Source organism: Neophocaena asiaeorientalis, unplaced genomic scaffold (genome assembly GCF_003031525.2).
Source record: "Neophocaena asiaeorientalis asiaeorientalis breed wild unplaced genomic scaffold, Neophocaena_asiaeorientalis_V1.1 scaffold689, whole genome shotgun sequence".
In the NCBI taxonomy this organism is placed as follows: Eukaryota; Metazoa; Chordata; class Mammalia; order Artiodactyla; family Phocoenidae; genus Neophocaena; species Neophocaena asiaeorientalis.
This window is the reverse complement of record NW_020175666.1, coordinates 2252543-2273983: the sequence shown is the minus strand read 5'-3', so window position 1 is coordinate 2273983 and position 21441 is coordinate 2252543. Positions and strand designations below refer to the sequence as shown.

Sequence of the window (21441 nt, the reverse complement as noted above, 5' to 3'; positions counted from 1 at the left end):
ATGAGATGATCAGGTAACACCAGCACCTTGCATTTAGCTTTCACAACTATTCATTCACTTGTCAGAGGAGGTAGTATCATCCCCATATTACAGATGAGGAATCTAAGGCTCCGGGAAGGTAAAGGACTTCCCCAAGATTCACACAGCTAGTGTGGCTGACCTGGGCCAGGAACCCCTAGTCCAGTGATATCACCATCATTCCAGCCTAGCTGAGACCCACACGGGAATCCAATTCACACTTTGCTCTGCCTCTGGACTCAAGTAGTTTTAATCTTCAGGAGGAAGGAGGATGCACTTCCAGAAGGCATTTGGGGAAAGGGGTTTTTGAACGATAACCCTTTGTGCTCAGTACCCCCCTGCCCCCAAACCACTTTCCAAGAACCCCATGTGGTTGACCCAGCTTTGGACGCCATCCCCCACCCCCTTTCTGCAAGCACAGAGCCCTGGTCCTTATAGGGAGAGAAAACCCTTACGGGAGATAATTACACCTTAATTTTTAAAAGGATTTCTTTAAAGTTAAATTTAGACCAACTCAGCGTTCCATTAAGCAGAAAAAGTTGTCAGGCAGCTGCAGGCAGGCAGAGAAGCACCCTGGGGAACTGGCTGAACTCTGCCTGGGCCCTGAGCGGCCAGGAGCGTGGCTTGCGGGTGGGGCAGTAGCCCCGCCAGCGGCCCAAGGTCTCAGCGTCAGCTCCCATAGGGCGGGAGCCCAAAGGGCGGGACCGGGCTGTGAGCGCCACGTGCAGACCCTGGCGGCGAGCCGGAAAGTCCTCCCAAGCACAGCCCCTCCTGGCGCCGGCTGGCTCTTGGATCCCAGCTCGCAGCTGGGGGTGGCGGGTCTCGGGGACGCACCTTTCCCGCCCCGCCCCATCCCAGTATGGCCCGGGAGCTGCGCCCAGGGCTGGCCGTGGGCGACCCCAGGACAGCACCCGGCGCCTCGGTGGGCGGGCGGCGGTAGCGCCCCCTCTCAGAGCCCCGTTTGCTCCTGCCCGGGTTCCCTCGGAGTCGGTCTGTCTGTCGGCCCTCCCTCCCCCTTCGCTGTTCCTCCCCCGTCGTGTTCCTCCCGGGGTGCCGGGCACAGCCTCGGATTCCTCCCTCCCCACAGCTCGAGTCAGTTTCCCTCGCGGCGGCTGCCGAGGCGGCGGCAACGGCGGCGGCGCGAGAAGCATCTCTGCGGCCACCGCGCTTCTCCGGCTGGAGCGGGCGTCCAGCTTGGCTGCCCCTCGGCCCTTCCCTGTCGCGCCTCGGGGCACCGTGTGGCCACCACCCCTGCTCTCTTCTCTCCCAAGCGGGCGGGGCGCCTGGTAGGATCCCACCGGCCCTCCACCCGGATCCCGGGGCTAGCGCTCCCGGGAGCAGGGCGCTCTGAGGACTCCTGCCCCGCCGACCCTGACCGCCAGGGGGTGCCCCGCGGGCGCAGCGCCGCCGAGAGGAGAAGGCAAGAGGGACCATGCGGCGTCTGACTCGCCGCCTGGTGCTGCCGATCTTCGGGGTTCTCTGGATCACCGTGCTGCTGTTCTTCTGGGTAACCAAGAAGAAGTTGGAGGTGCCGGCGGGACCTGAAGTGCAGACCCCCAAGGTACCGGTTTGGCGGCGCGCCGGGCGCGGGGCAGTGGTTGGCAGGAGGGCGCGCAGCTCGCGCGCCGGGTTTGCGGGCTCCCGGAAAGCCAGGGCTGGGGTCTGGGTGCTGCGAGCAGGTAACCGGGCGCCGGATGCGGCTACAGTGTGATGTTTCTGGATTTCAAAAAGCTCAGGGGCATCCCCGGCCCCGCGCCGTGTGTAAGTGGGAGTGGGAGTGGGTGTGGATGGTGGGCGCGCTGGCGGGCAGAGGGGGGCTCTCAACTTGGGCAGCGCGCCGGGGTCCCTGGGCGGTGGGGGCACTACGGTCGAGCAGCCCAGGGAGGGGGTGGCCGTCCGTGGACGCCGCGAGAGAGTCGCCGGTGGTGGGGTCGGGTGGCAGGGCCGGCAGGTGCTGGCGCCCGCGAGAAATCGGGCGGTCGCGCTGATCTCCTTCCTTGCCTCAGCTGCCAGGCCCGACCGGGGGAGGCCGGAGAACAAGGGTGCGCCGCGCGCGCTTGTGCGGCGCGGGAGAGCGCCCTGCAGCCTCCCGGGCGGTTGCTTCCTTTCGCCACCCCTGCTTTGTAATTTTCCTCGATCCCTCCAGCTGCATTGGAAGTTGAATTGAATGTGCCCTGAACATCACTAAAGAGCCTGTAAAAACAGACGCCTTGGTATTGGTGGGGAGTTGGGGAAATGAGAATCCAAGTGGCTTTTCCAACTCCTGCCCAGTCGGTTCATATGAGCGGAGCCGCAAGGCTCCGTCTTACCTTTATTCAGAGCCCCTATTCCTCGGTCTCCTCTTCCACAGACCTGGCTGTGGGACACAGAAAAAGGAGGCCTCAGGGGGTTTCCTGACCAGCCAGGAAACGTTTATGAACTGGGTCCAGAGAGGTCCTCCAGCGACCGCGAAAAAGCCCTTGGAGATTTACGGTCCCAAGCTGGAGACAGAAAATAATGGGGGAAGGGGGAGAGAGGGGAGGCTCCCAGTAAGTACAGTGCAGAACACCTACTAGGTGCAGGGTACATAGTGGGTGCTTCTTTATAAGTAGTTGTATGAGTTGGGTAGGATTCTCCTTATTCCGTAGATTAGGAAACCGGTTCAGTCTTTAAGTACCTTGCCTTAGGACACTACTGGTTTGAACTCAGACCTCCGATATTCAGGATCTTTCCACTATATCAAGTTGCCTTTGAGACTGCCTTTTAACTAAGTCTCTGGTCACTTATGTTTTGGAATCTTGCCAATGCTCTATTGAATTCCACAATCATTTATTGGTGATCTGCCATGTGCCAGGCAGTGTGCTAGGTACTGTGGGTACAGAGATGCAGAACTTGTTCTCTGCAGTAGGGGGATCTGCTCAGGAATAGACCAGGACCACACAGTGTGCTGAGGGCTACAATGGCTCAGTGCACCGGGCGTCATGGGAGCCTGGGGACTTCCTGGAGGAGGAAGAGGACATAAGGGAACTGAGTTGAGAAGGATGAACAGTAGGTTTGCCAGTAGGTAGGGAGGGCATTCCAGGTAGAGGTTAATTGCACCAAACAGGCTGAGAGGAATTACACAGCACACTGGGTGAGTTTGGTGTCAAAGCATGTGGCCAATGGCAGGGATGAGGTTGGGAAGATGTGTAACGGTCCTGTTGGGCAGGACCTTGTGGGTACCAGGGAACCTTGGAGGTGTACAAAGCAGGGGAGTGATGAGGTCAGACTGATGATTTCGAACAGCCTTCGTCCCACGGGATCAATTTTCTCACTCACCTCAGACCTAAAGAGGTCTGAGGTGGGTGAGATCTGGAGAGCTCATAGATCTGGAGAGCTTTTTGTCTTTTTCCCTGGGTGCTTCTTCTCCTTGTGAGGTTAATGATGCCTGTGGGGGCATGAACTCTCTCTGTTTTGCGTTGAACCTCATTACCTTAAGCTTGCTTATTCTAGTCTACACCAGGGAGCTGGGACAAGAGATCTGTTTCCTTCTTTGTGCACTTTCTCCGTCTTCTTTTCCAGCCTCTTCTCATCCTGGCGAGCGCTGAGCACACATTGATCGAATGCGGCCACAGGCCAGGCTCTGTGCTAGGCTTGGGGGCGGCTGTGATGAGTACATTGTGCCCCTGCCGTTTGGCGGGGGCGGCTCTCACAAGTTCCTGGTTGAGGCAGAATTGCAAACAAATGAGTAGCGGCATGGTACGGGGGCAGTGGTCTAATGTCAGAAGTCCAGACATAGTGCTGTGCAGTCACTTGCTCTTTGTCTTAGTATCTTCCTTTTCCCTCATCTTCTGTATCCTTTATAACCATGAATTCTCTAGACTTTAAAAATCTTGATAATTCTTATTATTGGTCACCCTTTTTTGTTGGTAGATTTCTTCTTCCTGTTTTTCACCTGTATTATGCCTTTTTGTGTCTACATATATGTGTTGTGTGTATTCATGTATGTGTGGGTGTATTTTGTGTCTGGTGGATGAGCAGCTCTCTGTATCTTAGTGTATATGTACCTGAGGGGCGGGATGGAGAGACAAAGAGAGGTCCTTCTTAGCACTAGAACAGTTGTATTCCCATGACTGATCTACTCAGGAAATTTGCATGTCAGGTCCCAAGGAGTGCGGTGGGTTTCCAAACCTGATTCCATGTCAGCACCACCTGGAGAGCTCGTTTAATTTACATGTTTTTGTGTTTATTGCAGAGATTATTCTTCTGTGGATTTGGTAGAAGGTCGTAGAATCAATATTTTTACAAGGGCTCCATGTGAGTCTGAGGCAGCCTATTGATGGGTGGTATCTGGGAGCTAGATGAAGAATACCAAGTCTCTTGGGTTTTTTTGTAGTTCGGTGGGCCCCATGTAAATATGGCCGAATGATTTCATTCCTCTTGAGTTCCTCGTGGACCAAGCCTGTGTGAGCATGTGCATTCATGTGAAATAACAACAGCTAGCATTTGTCTCGTGCTTTACAAATTCACAAACTCCATTTCACATCTATTAGCTCATTTAAGCTTCGCAATGACCACAAACAATACGGCAGATCATACTTTTATGCAGATGAGATTGAGTAATGAGGTTAAACAATTGGCCCAAGACAACAAGACTATTATTAAGTGGCAGCATCAGGACATGAATGGAATGGGATTATTCTGGCAACTGCTCACGCAAGTGCTCCTTCCATGCCGTCAAGCCACATGGATGCCTGGGTCTGCGCTAGTGGGTGATGGGGTGAGGTTAGGGATGTTACTAGCTGCACGATGCCCACCTACTTTCCAAGCACTTCCGTGGCTCATCCCTAGGTGCTGGCCTTTGGAGAGCTCCGGGGAGGTTGGTGTAATGTGCGGGGGAAACCGTTTCAGAGGGAACCCTGCTCTGCCCTTGGGGGAGGTCATATGGGGCAGAGGAGGCTCCTCCGGCTGGATAGAGTGCACCCTGGTGGGGCGGCTCTGATGGAAGGCTGTGGCATCGTTGCGGGGTTGCCTCAAATGGTTGCAGCACCGTTGGTTGAGGAATCATTTGCCAGGGCGGAGATTGTTTCCTCAAGAGTAGGAATTATCCAGGGACATTTGTCTATTGTAGGGAAACATTTTTGGTTTCTGAGTGAGTTCAGTATCCTAGGTTTTCCTGGACAATGCTCCTGCACAGTCATGGGGAGAGCTCTTGCCTTGGACATGTCTGAAACCAGGGGTCCTCTGCCTAAGGCTCTTCCCAGTGTGGTGGAGGGGGTCAGTTTATTTTCTAAAGCAAGAGCACTGGGCTCCCTTCCCCTAAAAATATTTAGAGAAGTTGAAATGGTGGAGGGATTGGACTAGAGAGGGCTATGGTGAGGGCTCTGGGCTGGGGACTTGTAGATTCCATGCAGCCCATTGCCTTCACGGGGGGCTAGACCCTTATTCCCCTTTCCTCAGTGTTAGGGAACATCCTCCTTCACCCGGCATGGGATCTCCAAAGTGGGCCTGATAATAAAAGAGAACCTATGCTCCGTCACAATCCAAGTGATATGGAGAAGCCAAGCTGCACTCCAGGTTTAAGAAAATTAGTTGGATTTTTTCCCTTAGTTTCAAGAAGGGCTGTTTCTATTAATAGCTCAAATAAAGATTTAAGTTTGACTTTTCAACGTTGATTTGATTTTTTATGGGGTTTCCCACCCCCAAATTCAGCAAAGCTCTAATTCCTAATTGAAAATCCTGTAACAAGCTTGATGCCTTAATTTAAACTGTATTTTAGCAATAAACACTGTACCGCTAAAAAAAAAGGACCTGAAAAATGTTTCCATTTTTTCTCTCCCCTATCATTTGTTTGCTTCTTGGAGAATTATACAATAACTTGCAGAATTAAAAAAAAAAAACCCCAGCAAATTTGTCTCTTATTTCCAAGAAACTAAATTTAGTCCAGGGGCTTAGGGCTTAGTAAAAGCAGAAGAATTTGAAGGCCTGAGGGTGCTTTTGGAGGAAGGTATTGGAAATGTAAAGGCTTTGAATAAAGTGCCTCAGGCCCATGTAAATGTATTTGCGCTGTACTAGAAATATAGCAAAAACTATTAGAAGAGAGCCTGTTTTCTGTAATATTTGTATATTGCAAATGTCTTATGTATATGACACTGTTATTGTATTCCCCATTTATTAGGTAATTTCTCCCACTCAAAAAAATTCATCGATTTTAGAGAGAGGCCCTAATAATCTGCTGACGCTCAGTGGGTGTATTTTAGACTGTCCAGGGAATTTTAACTCTGGCATGACCAGAAATAGCTCATTATCTGATGAACGTTCATCCTCCATGAATATTCATTTCTGTGGGTGCTGGTGCCTTGCGCTGGACGCTGTGCTGTTTTCCCATCTAAGGCAGTTCCTGGAGAAGGTGGCGGGGATGGTGTGTTGCCTCGTGGGCCAGATGTGGCTGCTCTGAGAAGCTGGGAAATACGAGGCTAGAAGGTTGGAGCCTCAGGTGTTCAAGAAATAGCATGCTTTTGCTTTCTAGATACCAACAAGCTTAGAAAAACAAACCATCCCCAGAACCCTGAGCTCCCCTGTGCTTCCTCTCTTGCCCTGTTCGGCCCCATCAGGCTGAGAGGAATTTCTCCTCCTTGGGTCATTTTTGGGCTGCCCTGGGTTGCACCCTTGTCCCTGCTTGCTTTCCTAGCTGGCATTCTCCCCCAAGCCCTGTCCCAGGGACCCACAGATCTATTCGAACGGAACCTCTTTGAGTCAGTCTGGGGAGCGCTGTCTCTCTCTCTCTCTCTCCCTCTCCCTAAACCCTTGTTCCCCTAAGTGGCCTGGTACTTTTGGAAGCAAAGACCAGGAGTCCCTGTCTCAAAATTTTCTAGAGGCACAGAATGATATCTGCTCAAATCAGGGAAGACAAAGGGGCAAAACCAGAAAAGAAAGAGAAATTAATGTCCCTGTCACAAGCTTCCCCAGCCTGTCTAGAGACTACCCTTTTCCAAGGTTGCTCATCTGTTTGTATCATTTAAAAGTGTTAATTTCCAGTCATCAGAGGTCATTTATTAACTGAACAGGGACAGAATGAGGCTGCCGTTGGCTGATACCCAAGGCCTGGGATTTTTACAGGGACTGGTTCACATGCCATCTTGTCTGCGCCTTTGCCTGCATCCTTTCCCACACCTCTCCCATCCCAAATTTCCCAAACAGTCTTATGCATTATCAGGCACCCAGGAACACATTTTGAAGTTGAAGAAATGTGTTTCTGTGCCCTTGTTTAATTTCTAACGTTTACAGTTTTGTCACTCTTCCAGAGCATTTCAAAGTCCCCAATGCATTTTTTGGGAAAAGAATCTGAATTAGAAAGTAGGGACAAATCCCCAGCTCCTCTCTCTGGGAGCGTCTGTGAACCCTGTCATGACTTTTGCGCATTCTACCCGAGACCAGCATTTATGGACCCACCATCTGTTTGGGGAAGTGAGTCTGACATGCCGAGTGCCCTCTACAGCCGGCTGCTGCCTCTTCCACTTGCCCGCAGTGACCCAGAGCTGGGTGGTCAGCCTTCCTCCTTGTCTGGACCTCAGAGACTCACACTGTTCACCAGGGTTGAAAGATGGAGAGCCCAGCCCTCTCCTGGCAGCTCCCATGATGTCATAATCAAGTGTGGTTTCACCTTCTGGTTTTTCTTACATACGTGGCAACCCGGGTGTCTCTTTCTGCCATTGGCAGTGCTGGGGATAACTCAGATAGTCTCTTCCGGGCTCAGTCTCCTCAACTGTGAAATGGGAGCAGCACGCTACAGCACTGCCTGTCTCTCACTTGCCCTGCCTTGCCAGCAGTCTGAGTCATTTTGGGTTAATTGTGAATAATTCTGAAGTGAGACCTCGTGGCTTTAAATAACTATACCACAGATACTCTGTGTCTATTACTTATCTTTTAATTATTTTACCAGAAATGTTAGATTAACCAAAAGATAAGTCAGTTTCCGAGTTCTCAGATGTTGAACTGATTAAGAAAGAACCCCTTTGGGATACTGAAGAATGTGCATGCACACACGTGTACACTGGCACCCTGGGGAATTCTGCAGACGCTCCTGAAATTTGCTGGCTCTGGTATTTTGGTATTTCAGAATAAATGGCCTGAGATGACCTTCTGGGGCAGCAGTCTCTGCATTTGGCAGCAGCTGCTGTCATCACAGGACCTAATGAACACTAGGAAGCTAATGGGGAGAGCGAGGAAGAGATCTATCTCTGTGGCGGGAGGAATGTATGTGCCACTCAGGGAGTCCTCTTTCCTCCTGTTCTTCTTTCCATCGCTTCCCTCCTCCCTTCATCATTCTTCCTCCTCCTCTTACTCACATCTCCTGGAAAGCCAGGGGGCCCCAGAGCAGAGAGGCACAGGGCACTTGGTCAGGAGCCCCGGGAAGGAGTCTGGAGGTGCGGGAACCCAGTACTTCCCTGCAAGCACTGACCAAGGTCAGGAGCAGCCTGTCTCGCTGCTGCTCTGGACACAAAGGCCGTTCTTTCCAAAGGAGGGAAGTAGCTGCTCTGGGCCATCCTGAGCCATTCTGCTCGGATGCTCTTATACCAGCATGAGCCCTCATGGCAGGAATTAAGGAGCCATCAGACCACTATCTCCCGGACAATGCCAATTTCAAGTACAAAGTCTCTTCTGTGTACCATTTCCTGGAGACAAGATTAGACATTTGAAAAAAATAATTAAATTCTCCTCATGTCACTTGTCTTCTTAACTGTGAGAACTACAGAGATCTTTCAAGGAAATACAGGGCGAGCGGCACACGCACATGTTCCTGCCACTGGATCTGAGTGCCCAGACGAAGAGAACCTCCACCAGCTGCCTCTTTTCTAATGATCCCGTTGTTTAAACCCAATTTGCATCTCATTCCCAGCCAGAGAAGCGTGGGTAACATCTACAGAGCAGGTAGGACTGCCCCGTCTTGACAAGCTGTCTCCCAAGAGGCCATCGGACCCTTTCCTCTGTCCTCACTAAGGCTTGGAAATAAGGATTTTTTCCCCCTAATGGTCCAGGCTGAGGATTTATGTAGCCCCTGTTGTTCCTCTGAGAACACTCTAATCGTTAATTCCCCACCCCCACCCCCCAGCCACAGAGAGACTGAGCCAATCAATATTTATGCTCCCATCACTCACAGCTGCACAGGCATAATGGATGCCAAAATCCTTGATGGTCATGGAGAAATTAGCTGGCACCCGTGTTTCGGGCTCATTGTTTTCTAGGATCTTGGGGAGATCGGACCATGTCATCCATGGCTTATCTGTTTCAGGCTCGTTTTCCAGGATCTTGGGGAGATCAGACCACGTTGTCCATGGATTAATTAAGCCACCCAGCTAATTGGCTGTTAATAGATGGGCAGTTGATAGCTGCCTGCTGAGTGCTGAATCGACCTATGTCCTTCTTACGGTGGGCTGGTGGTCTTTACTTGCAGAGGCACTAGCTCAAAGACCTGACTAATTAAAGGTGAATCAGGAACTGGAAGATAAGAGGTAGCTTCCTCACTCCACCTCTTTGTGCGATGTTTTACAGTTTATAAAGTGGTATTATTCACAAGTGCCTCGTTTGATCCTTCCTGCAACCCCTTGAGGTGGGTGTCATTATTATCCTCGTTTTCTGGAGTATGATGAAGCTGAGATTATAAGAGGGAGGAGACTGGCAAGCTCGCCCAACCGTAAGTGGCCTTGAACTCACTCATCTGACTGTAAAGCATGTACTGTTTGTATCATGGCCGCACTCAACGTCTGGCTAGCTTCCTTTTCCCGGGGAAATGAAATCTATTTTATATATGTATGTGTTATGTATATATTTTCATATGGACAAAAAGCTTGTGCTCTTGCTGAGAGATGGCTCCGTACCTCTGGTAAAACACCAGTGTTGCTTTTCTGCATGTAAAAGGGAACGGAGGGTTTGATTAAGGGAACTGTAGAGCCGGTCTCCAGAGGGCCAACAGGACTTTGGGTTTTCTCCCAGGACAGGCCACGTTTAACTCACTCGCAGGCCCAGCAGAAACATTCCACAGGACACTGTTTTCTACTGTGGGAAGGTGCCGGCCTGGAATGGCAGACTCATGGTCCCGGGAGAACTGGAGGGAGAGGGGCTTTCCCACCCCTGAGTCCTCTAGTCGCCATTGTCTCTGTCCTTGATTCTCCCTGGCTGGCGGGTTTTGACAGCAGGAAATGAGGCTCTGCTGTCATTCAAGAGGCTGCTTAACTCAGAAGTCAACAGGGTTGTGCAATTAGGACAGAAACCGTTGATATGAATCCCTTTCGTGTTGAATGTGGTTCTTAAACAATCAGAAGCATTTCCCCTCTAAGAGGAAAAACGTCATTTGAAAGAACCTAAGACGTACATCCTATTTGACATGCGAGGCAGGTGTATGGGGGAATGACTTCAAAGAAGTGTCTTTGGAAGGTACCCAGCATCACCTGAGAGCCTCCTGGCTCGAAGACAGAGGTTGTCCTGCCTGCGTCGTGCTCTTTAGCCTTGAAGGCCCAGGGTTCAGCCTCTCGGTGGCTGCTTTGGAGGTTGGGTGTGGGTAACGTAGTTGCTGCCCGTGTATATGCTTAAACTTACGACAGCATAAAAGCAGGAGGTTGCTGATGTCTTCCTGGTATTTTGTCTGCAATTCGGGTAAGCTACCCCCAGGGTTCAGCGTGGTGCTTTTGTGATGTGGTGCTTTTGTGATGTGGCCTGAGTGACACAGTCTCTATTGTGGGATCCTGTGCAGAAGCATGACTTCACCACTCTTGTCCATTTATGCAGAGCGTGGCAACGTTAAAGGGGACTGTATTTTTAAAGAGTGTGCATGGAGTAAGAATGAAAAGAAATGTAAACCTAGAGAACCCTGATATTTTCGCTCTCCACTCAAAAGTCCCGATGGTTTCTAATCATTTGTTTAATTCTGGATCAGGTAAACACCTGTAATTCTCCCTGCCTCTCTTAACACTGAGATTATGGCTTCTGCTCCAGGTTTTAGCTTTTTCTCTTAAAACTGAGTGTATATTTTGGAAAACGTCTTGGCAGTGTCTGCTAAAGCTGAACACATGTATATACCTATGACCCTGCCATTTCACTCCTAGTGATAAATCCCAAAGAAATGCATTTCGTATTTCGACGAATGCCTCGCACTCAAATTGAAGTCAGCAAACTTTTTCTGTAAAAGGTCACGTACTCAGAATTTTTGTTTTTTTAGGTCATATGGTTTCTGTTGTAACCAACTCTGCTGTTGCGAGTGAAGGACAATATGTAAGTGAAGTTGATCATGGCCGTGTTCCAATAAAACTTTATTTATGGACCCTGAAATTTGAATTTCGTATAGTTTTCACATCTTGTGAAATATTATTCCTCTTTTAGCATGATTTTCAAAGATTTATAAATGCAAAATCCATTCTTACTTTGCCAGGGTATCCTTAGACAGGTGGAAGACCAGATTTGGCCGTCAGGCTGTGGAATTCCACTTACATAAGGTACAAGAACAGAGCAAAGTAATCTATGGTGTTTGAAGTCAATTTCATGGTGACCCTTGGTTGACATCAGTGACTAGAAGGAAGGAAGCAGGGGGGCATTTGGGGCATTGGTACTGTGTCAGTTTCTTGATCTGGGTGCTTGTAACTGGGGTGTGTTCATTGTGGGAATTCATCCAATGCCTGCTTTTTTGTGTTTGTATATGCCTCCTCTATAAGAGTTTCAAAAGGAAAAAGAATGAACTGAGTGGGTGGCTTCTGACTTCAGGTGTTAGCACCTCTTTGGGGTCAGAGCATAGAAGTTTTCATTCTTTTTACAGCCACTGGCTTCTGTTTCTGAATAAGAGAGTCTTTGGAGAAAGGTCTTGATAGGTCTTTCCAATTTCCCAACTCTTACGTCCTTTTACATACAGGGAGACGTTTAATAACTAGTGTAGTACAGGTACCAGCCACCCAAAGTACAATACCTGCGGAGAGTTAACCCTCTAGTTGCTGAATCATAGGAAGTTGGTTGGGGGAGGGGAATCCCAGAGGAGAGCCAGGCAGCGGGAAAGCCTTCAGGGCAGTGGGAACCGCCAATAGGAATTCGGCTCCATAGTGATTCTGGGCTGAAATCTACCTATGTTTATAGTTAAGAGGTGGAGGCTTAGTTACAGTGAGTGGAATTATATGGCTACAAGCTAGTGGCTTGTAGCAAACCACCTTCTATTCTTTTTTTTTTTTTTGCACCCAGGACAGAAAGCAGAGAACTAACAACCTGAGCCCCTATGAGTGCCAGGTGTTTCCTGTGTCAGACATCTGTCCTTCCTAACAGCCCTGTACAATAGGCATTCGTAGCTTTATTTTCTGATGAGGAACATCAAGGCTTAGTGAAGTTAAGTGACTTTCCCAAAGTCATGCCACTCATCAGCAGAGGAACTGGATTCCAATCCAGATCTGTCTGGCTCCAGAGCCCACCTTCTTCCCACGTGACCACGCTCACCCCAGGTTTCTCCTCCCTTCACAGTCACAAGGAATCTGGTCTCCTGAAAGCGATGATTGAATAGAGTTTCCCCTTAGCAACCTGCCTTTATAGCCCGCTTTGGTTCTGCTTCCTGGAATTACACACATCTTTTTGAGACCAGAAGCTGTTGAATGAAATAGTTTTATATCAGAAGCTATCTCTTCCAGGACAAGTCATTTTAAAGCAATAGTCAAGGAGAAAACTTTACAAAACTTTCAAAGAGAAATAGATTGTGCTTTCAGCACTGTTTGATATCCCTTGTGAACATGACAGATGACTGGGGATGTTTCTGATCCCAGGGTTAAACTTTGAAAAAGGAAATCTCCAAGCTGTCACACTCCTGACCATGTTAAGGTGCTTTCGACATGCCTCAAGACTGATGAAAGAGGGCGTGGTAAGGAGTTAATCAACAGATGCTGAAAACGCAAAGGCCATAGTGAATGGTAACCCCCTCCGTATCACCCCTCAGAGAGGAATAGTCCTGTATCCGACATAATAGCACCAATTATTTGGTTGTTTGTGCTGAGGAGTTCCGGGGGGGGCGGGAAATACTCAGCATGGAGCAGTAATTATGGATCAGCTGATAATAAAGGATGCACTGGATTGACTGCTAATTAGATTATTAGCACCAAAAACAAATACCTGCTATTAACCATAAATAAGCCACATTTGGGGTCTTCCCTGGTGGCTCAGTGGTTAAGAATCCGCCTGCAAATGCAGGCGACACGGGTTCGAGCCCTGCTCCGGGAAGATCCCACATGCCGTGGAGCAGCTGAGCCCATGCACCACAACTACTGAGCCTGCGCTCTAGAGCCCGTGTGCCACAACTACTGAAACCCTCGCGCCTAGAGCCCGTGCTCCACAGCAAGAGAAGCCACCGCAACGAGAAGCCTGCGCACCGCAAAGAAGAGTAGCCCCTGCTCACCACAGCTAGAGAAAGCCGGCACGACACAACACAGCCAAAAATAAATAAATAAATATTAAAAAGAATAAGCCACATTTATGATATTTTCTACCTTTAAATACACATTTCTTTTTATAATGTGCAATTTCCTTTCTTCCCTTTCTGTGCCAAGACTTCTAATTCTCCCCAGTCATATTAAGCATAGCTGTTTTCTGAGCTGTAACCAAGTGGTTTTCTTGTTTCCTTCTGGTCTCAAAAGGAGTTGAGAGCTCTGACATGTACTGAGTGTCACGTGTCAAGGCCCTACGTGAGATGTGCTAGTTCTTTTCAGGGAAGAAGTCAGGGTTATTCCAGAGCAGAGTCCCGGTCTTTCCCACGGGCACGGAGTCTTTATAAGGGGTAAGGGATTGTAGAATTTTCTCTGTGAAATATATGCTGGAGTTAATTGCCAAAGAAATGACCCAGTTGCTTTTTTTGTGGCACTTTGAGCTTTGGTCCTTGTTTTCCTGATTTGAGAAGGATGGGATGGGCGTTTGGGTGCTTTGGGTATGTGCTCTCCACCCCACCCCAGCAAGGAGGCCATCTTCCTACAAGTGGGTTGACTGTGTATCCCCAGTAGAATGAGATTCCAGCTGTCTTCTGCCCAGGGTGGCTATGAGTTCTGTGGGTAGGACCATCTGAAAGAACCCTCGGGAGCTCCCTGGGTTGTCTGCAAGGAAGAGCTGCAGTAGGAGTCAGGAGGCGGCTCTGGCCGTGTGCTCAATAAGTGGTGCAAGTGACTGTCAGGTGTCCTGCAGGAAGCGCTAGCGATGGAGCTCTTCGTGGCCACCATCATACGCTAGGGGGCTTCCATGGGGAGAGGGGTGTATGGCTGCCTTTCAGGAGAAATGCTAGGTGTTCTATCTGTGTTAAGTTATTCATTCTTTACAAGGCCTACCACAAGGTAGGCAGGCTGAGATTTACCTGGTACTTGCCAGTACAGTCATACTGGGTGTTTAAGGCTGTCACCTTTCTGATTAAACAGTGTCTGAGCCATACGGGTTGTTAAATGTTCTCTTATGAACATTATCTTTGGGTGATGTATTGATTACCCTTATTTTACCAGTGAAGAACTCGAGGTTCGTAAACATCCAGTGAAACTTGCCCAAGTCAACAGAGCTAGTAAGCGGCGGAGCTAAGACAGGTCTGGGTGATGCTGAGGTGCCAGTGGGGCAGTCGGCAACTGAGAAAGACAGTGAGATCCTTGAAGGAGTTTCTCCCTTTGAGCGCCCATCCAGCGTGGGGAGACAGGCTTATGGAACAGGGGGAGACAGAGTGGGCCAGTTGCCCTGCACCAGGCCACTGGGTCAGGCTCATCCGTTCATTCAGCAAACCTACACGGGCATTGCTGGGTGCGAAGCGCTGTGCAGGATGCAGGAGACGGCCGAGGCTGGTTCTGCCCTTCTTGCCCAGGGCGAATTCTTAGGGAGTAGTGGAGTGCGGCGCAGTGGCCCCCGGCCGGCGCCTGGCGACTTCTGTCTCTAGAACTCTTGTCTCCCTCTTGGACTTTCGGGTGTGTTGTTTATTCCTGGAAAGATAGAACTGTGTCGCTGGGATGGCTGTTAAATGGTGACATGGGCTGCAAAATGGCTAGAAGTCTTTTTTGTCCTTTGTCAAAAGGGGATGTGAGGCCAAGGGGATGGAGAGAATCTTTACATGCGTTCATGGGATAAATGTTTGAGACTATTGCTTTCAGATATTCTAGGTGCTGTTCTGCAAGGTTGATTTCTTCCCCTGATCATGTCACTCTTCTGTTAGCTCAAAAAACTGTGGTTGAAGTTTAATCTCCTCCTTAAAGCTCTTCCACTAAAACAGGAACCTGTTATTCCACAGGGCCTCTTATTAGAAGAAGAAGAAGGATTTAGGACGGCCTTTTAAAGGCCGTTCAGTGAGTTTTGAGGAAGTACATTTGCCAGCATCCACTTGTCCCCAGAGTATCTGCTGTTTGAAAAGCACAGCACTAGCGGAAGGATCACGGGAAAGGAAAACCAACTTCAGGATAGAAAAGTAGGCTGAGCACCCCACTTTAATTAGTCGATGCTTATCGTGGGTTTTATACTGTGTTGGACACTCTAGACCAGGATCGGCCCGTGGGCCAAATTCAGAACCCCAAATTCAGTCCTCCTCTGCTTATCCTGTGAGCCAAGAATGGTTTTTAAAAATATTTTTAATGGTTGGAAACAAAACGAGGAAGAAAAATATTTTGTGCCGTGTGAAAATTAGCTGAAATTCAAATTTCAGTGTTCATAAATAAAGTTTTATGGGAACCATCACACTCGTTATGTGTTGTCTGTGGCTGCTTTCGCACTGCCGTGGGTGGCAGAGTTGAATAGCTGTGATGGAGACTAGGTGGCCCGCAAAGCTGACATTTTTACTATCTTTATAGGAGAAGTTTGCTAACCCTGGCCTTAGACCTTGGCTTCTCAAAGTGTGGTTCTTGGGCCAGGGGTGGAAGTTTGCTAGACATGTGGATTCTCAGGCCACTCCACAGCTACTGCTTCAAAATCTGCATCTTGATAAGACCCCCAGGTGGTTCTTGTGCAATTAACATTTGAGAAGCGCTGCATGGATAGCAACTAACTCTTGCTCACAGAAAGGTAGTGTGACTCATACTTCACGAATTGGGGTCTAGAGTTGGTGCCACATTTCCCTATTCATTGAACTCAGTTTGATTCAGAGCTCCCATTCCCCTGGGCTGGAGTGGGGAATTCCTCTCCTACTCACAGCTTCACAAGGATCCTCATTGCCTGGTGATGTGGGAAGAGCCTAGAACGTTGTGAGAGCATCATGGTCATGTCTGTAACATCATTGACTAAGCTCTCATCATTCTGTTGCTCTCGGGTTAGTGGGTTCCTTGTGATGCTGGGAGCCCAGGGCCCAACCTCCCTAGGGGCACCACACAGCCATGCCTCTGGGACCCTGCTGCCCCCTGGGGCACCCACCACTTTCAGGACTGGCTACCTTCATTGTCTTTCCAAGCTGGAGAATTCCCTTTTTCCATCACCTTCTGGGCTACTTATTCTTTCAGCACAGCTTCTATGTACCACTTACCTGGGAGTGAGGGAGTTTCCTGTCCAGGTTGTATGCTGAGGTTAGGGTCTGGGACAGGGCTGGGGTGGGAGTGAGTGGGTGGAATGAAAACAGATACAAATGAACATCCCGGTACATTATCCTACCATGCCTGTAGTGTGTTAGGGTGCAGTCTGGGGACATGAGCAGTGCCATGTACTAGCAAATCTAGAATATCTTCCTGTAGAACAGGAAGTAAATTCTGTAGGAATTTAGAGAAAGGGCAGTCGTGTGGGTGGCAGGGGTGGGGAAGGTCTTCCTGAGGCAGTGGTACTCGGCACGAATGACCAGAGGTCCATGCAGACCAGGAGCAGCCCAGACAGTGGAAGAGTTTGAAAATAAAGCCATTTGCTTATGTTTGTTTTCAGAATCGAATGTGTCTGAAAGTAAATGGATCTCTTCGGTTGGGAATATTATGGTCTACTCACTGTGGACTTTGTTCAGGAAATATTTTTGGTTTAAGGATTTTAACTGCTCGCAGTTCGCTCATTGCTCTTAAAGGGGCAATTCAGGGAAACTTCAGTGTGGCATTCCCTTTCTCTTATTCCCTGGCCTAAATGAGAGTTGCTGTTTATGTTCTCTATTTCTCACCAAGGCTGGTTCTGGCTTTTCTTGACCACCTATTTTCATCTTTAGTTCATGTAGCTGCTCTTAGAGAAATGCCCCATGGTGAAGTCATCTTTTCTACCTACATTCTCTTCAATGAGGTCTTGGCAGGGCTGTGACCAGAAATCATGTACAATAGTCACGTCTTCTGAGTCCAGAAGACCTGAGTCTGTATGCATTCGTTCAAGGAATGAAGAAGTGAAGATATCCTGCCTGGTGTTACCAGGAGGATGGATAGGGATCAGGGCCTGGGAGATTTCTTTCTTCTTATATATGCCAGGTAGACCAAAGGCTGATGGCCGTCTGGCGTTCCCTGAGATGTGTGACTGATCCACCATGCCTCTCTCCAAATTATCTTCTTGGGAAGCTAGACTAGGAAAGTACCTGACCCAGTGGGCATGGAAATATACTCACGATGTACCAAGTTAAAAATAACTTGTGGGGCTTCCCTGGCGGCGCAGTTCCCCAAAAAAAAAAAAAAAAAAAAAAAAATTAGTTAATGAATGTTCTGTCTTATTAAAAAGATCTTCCTAACTACTAGGTTGTATATAGAACATCCTAAATTTCCTCTTCTATATGAATTTCAAAAAACTTTTAAATCTTAAGTCCATCTGGATTTTATTTTTATTTCTAGTCTGAGGTAGAGATTTAACTCCATTTTCTTCCAAATGGATAGTTATTTGTGTCAATATCATTAATTAAATAAGCCATCATTCCCTCCACTAACTGAAATACCACCTTTGTCATATATTTATTTCCCCTAAACAATGGGTTTTAGTTCTGGAAACTCCACTGTGCTCTATTGATCTGTTTATCTCTTACTATATCAATATCATACTTTTTACCAGAATTTTCTTATTAAACCTAGGGGTTACTTGTTAATTAGTCCATTAGATTTTCCAGGTATAAAGTCATATCATTATCAAAATGAGTTAAATTTATCTCTTCTTTCTGAAGATTATTGATTGATTATTTCATTATCTTGTTTTGTCACCTTCATGAGAACATTCAAAATGAAATAACATGGCAATACAAGACTCTTTTCTTGCTTTTGATGCAAATGGCTGTAGTATTTCACATTTATGAAATATTCTTTACCATATTGTAGTGGTTTCCTTTCCTGTTTTACTTCAAGTTTTTATTAGAAATAATTTTGTATTTTTAATTATATTTTGATTGAATCATATAATTTTTCTGTTTGATTGATCCAGTGAAATATTTTGACTTCCTTATTTTGAACCATCCTTGCTTTCCTAGGATAAACCCTCTAGAGTTATAGTTTATTTTTATTTATACTACTGGATTTTATTTGTTGGCATTTATATTTGGAATTTTAACAGCTATATTCATGAATTAGCTTAATTTATAGATTTTTTTTTTGGTACTCTATCAAGGTTTAGATTTAAGAATATACTGCTTCCATAAAATGAATTAGGGAGATTTGTGTTTCTTTTTAATGGAAAATAGTTAAAATAATAGTTTAAATAACTTTGACATATCTGTCCTTTAATGGGCACATAAAAGCTCAGCTCTGAAACTATACTGATTTCTTCGATGGTAGCCCTTGACTCCCTTGAATACCTATTTTTATTTTTCAGTCCAGTCTGAAAATGGTAGTTTTTGAATAGGAATATTCAGCCTATCATAATTAGTGAAATAATTGATATATTGAATATTTACTATTTATTTTTCTTTCTCCTTTTTATTATTGTCACTAGTTTGGCCAGTCATTATTTCAACTTCTGTTTCCTTTTTAAATGCAGATATCTTACTATACCATCAACACTGACAGTTACCTTTCTTTTCAGGACATTCAAATAGATATTTCTATAAAAAGAAGATATGGATGAGTTTTCCCCACAAGGATGTTTTATTCACTTATTTTCAGTCTAATACATTGAGGCTTTTAGGAGTACTTTTACTTCCTTACTCTTTCTTACACTGAAATCTGGCAGACCTTTAGAAGGCTTTTACTCCCAACCTCCACCCCAACTAATTTCTAGGTTTTGCTAAGATAATTTAACACCTCTAGAGCTAAATGGCAATTTTTTCTTTGCAGAGTGCCACTTCTTTTTCAAGTATTCTTATTTGTCCCTTTTGTTACATGTTTCCAGCACTTTATACTATCTATTTAGATTCAGCCGTGCAAATTGCATGGTTCATCACTCACCACTGTTTTCATCTCATTCATCCTGAGATTTCTGTTTGAATTCATTCATTTGTTGACCTGAGTATTTTCCTTAGAGGGGGTATGTGGGTTATATTTTCTATGAACTCTTGCATATCCACAAATATTCTACAAGTCAGACAGGTGGATAACCACTGGCTTCGATGACTGGCGGTCTGTGGCTGGTTTCCTGCTGTCTTCTAGACTCCCGTTTTGCAGATGGCAGGGAAACTTGATAGCTAACTACTTTTCATTTGTAAGTCACTTTTTCTTTCTGTCTGGCAGCCTGTGAGATTTCTCCTTATCTCTGGAACTTAGGAACATACTTTGGGGTATGTCCTTTCCCATGACTCCTGCAAGAAGCTCAGTTCCATCTGCAGACTTCAAGGGAAGCCCTCTACTTTCATTTGTTTAATTCTTGTCTGTTCTTTATTTGTTCGTTTTTGTCCTCCTGGGATTACTCTTACGCACAAATTAGGTCTTCCGAATAGGTCTGTTATCCAAATATCTTTTTGGCCCCGATTGCCGTTTCTTTGTATTTTTGCTCTTCTTGTGATATCTTTTTTCCATTTGCTCTTCTGAGCCACTGATTCAGGTTGGTACAGTGACCGTCCATTTACTCAGCTCATCTGATGAGCTTTTTAGTTTGAAAATCATGATTTTTAGTTCCAGAAAGTCTTCTTTGTTTGGGGTTGTAGTTGAGCATCATTAAGTGCTGTTATTGTGTTGCTTGTGTTGTCCTTTGCCTCCTCCAGTGGCTCCCACTTCTAAGTGAGTTGCTCCTTCATCTCTCTGCCTCCTGGTCCCCTCTATGGGGAACGTTTGTCTGCTGGATGAGCCTCAGGACCAGCTGCCTTCAGGTAAGAGCAGGAGAGAGTGGTGACGGTATTACAGTCTTTGCTCCTGTACTTTGGTGTGGTTCCACCTGGCAGGTAGTCAGTTCCCTGAGACACAAGAAGGAACCCCTGAGCTACCCTGGCTTCAGGCTAGAGGGGACTCGGCAGGCCTGTTCAGCTTCCAGTCCTTCCTGTGGGCTACAGAGCAGGAAGTCCTCTCTGAACACTCTCGCCCGCTGAGCTGCATTCCTCCCGGAGCTCTGAGCTTGCCTCTCTGCTGCTCCTCTCCAGGCTCTCTTTCAGCCCTGCATCAGCTTTCTCCACCCAGCTCTGCAAGACCTGAGGTCTCTCTCATCACAGACTCCAGGCCACACCTGTGTGCTGGCCTCAGCGGCTGCCAGGCCCACAACAGCAACCTGCAGTTAGTTAGATTGACATTGAGTGAGACAACTCCAGCTGTCAGCAGGGGCACGTTCAAGACCGTTGTCCAAAATTGCTTCATCAACTCCTGAATTTTCAACAGTGAATTTTCAGAAACTTCTCAGCAGATTCTGTTTGAAATTTAGGTTTCTTTGTAAAGCAATTCAGTTCTAGGAGGAAGATGAGAAGATAGAGTCTTTGCATCGACTTTTGTATCTTGTCACCTTCTAGAAGAGGGGGTTTTGCTTTAGTGTTGGAAGAATTTCTATGCATTGAGAAGTGTTACTGTGATTTTATAGTAGTTGCATGTAATAATACCGCTGTGTTAGCTTAATTTATCTAGACCAAAATTACTTCCTTATGGGGTCATTTAGGGGCTGGTAGGTTTAGTCCATCACAAAGTAAGAGTTCCAGAAGCATATGGAGATGGGGTTCTCTAACCAGAGGAAAGAAGACTTGGTGTAGCCTGAGGATCAAAGGGGAGAATTTGGGGGTGGCAGGAAGGAGAAGGTTTGAAGTAGAATTAGGGACAGACTCAGTGGTGTTGTGGACCATGAGAGTGACACGGGATCTTGTTCCACAGAGTGGACAGAGAGCCAGGTGGACCCTGGGTTGCTGGGAAATTCATTGCCAAGATGTTATCAGATGTCCTTTCAAGTGCAGAGAACTGGAATATGACCTAGGTCGTGAATGTTGGCCATTTTGGTTGAAGACTGTGGCCTGTCCCAAAAACTAGCTCGTGAAGAATTCAAGAGATCCTCATGTTTTTCAGAATTTATTAAATACCGGTTCCTTACAAAACATTGTGCCTGGTGCCGTCCCACACATCTCGTTTACTCTCCGTCCAATGTTCTGTGTTAGGCAGCCTCTTCCCCAGTTTACATGAAGAGCAGGAATGAGAAGCTAAGTGACTTGTTCAAGGTCACAGGTCAATA

General features: G+C 47.2%; 1 protein-coding gene across 2 annotated transcripts in view; it reads left to right on the top strand.

Annotated features, from left to right (window-relative positions):
* The first annotated feature begins 1450 nt into the window (after window positions 1–1450).
* Window positions 1451–21441, top strand: part of GALNT14 (polypeptide N-acetylgalactosaminyltransferase 14) — a 215586-nt gene continuing 195595 nt past the window's right edge. For both annotated transcript variants that reach the window (XM_024731533.1, XM_024731534.1), the window contains exon 1: window positions 1451–1579. In XM_024731533.1, the coding sequence (XP_024587301.1) occupies window positions 1451–1579 (129 nt within the window). The remainder of the gene's footprint in view (window positions 1580–21441) is intronic.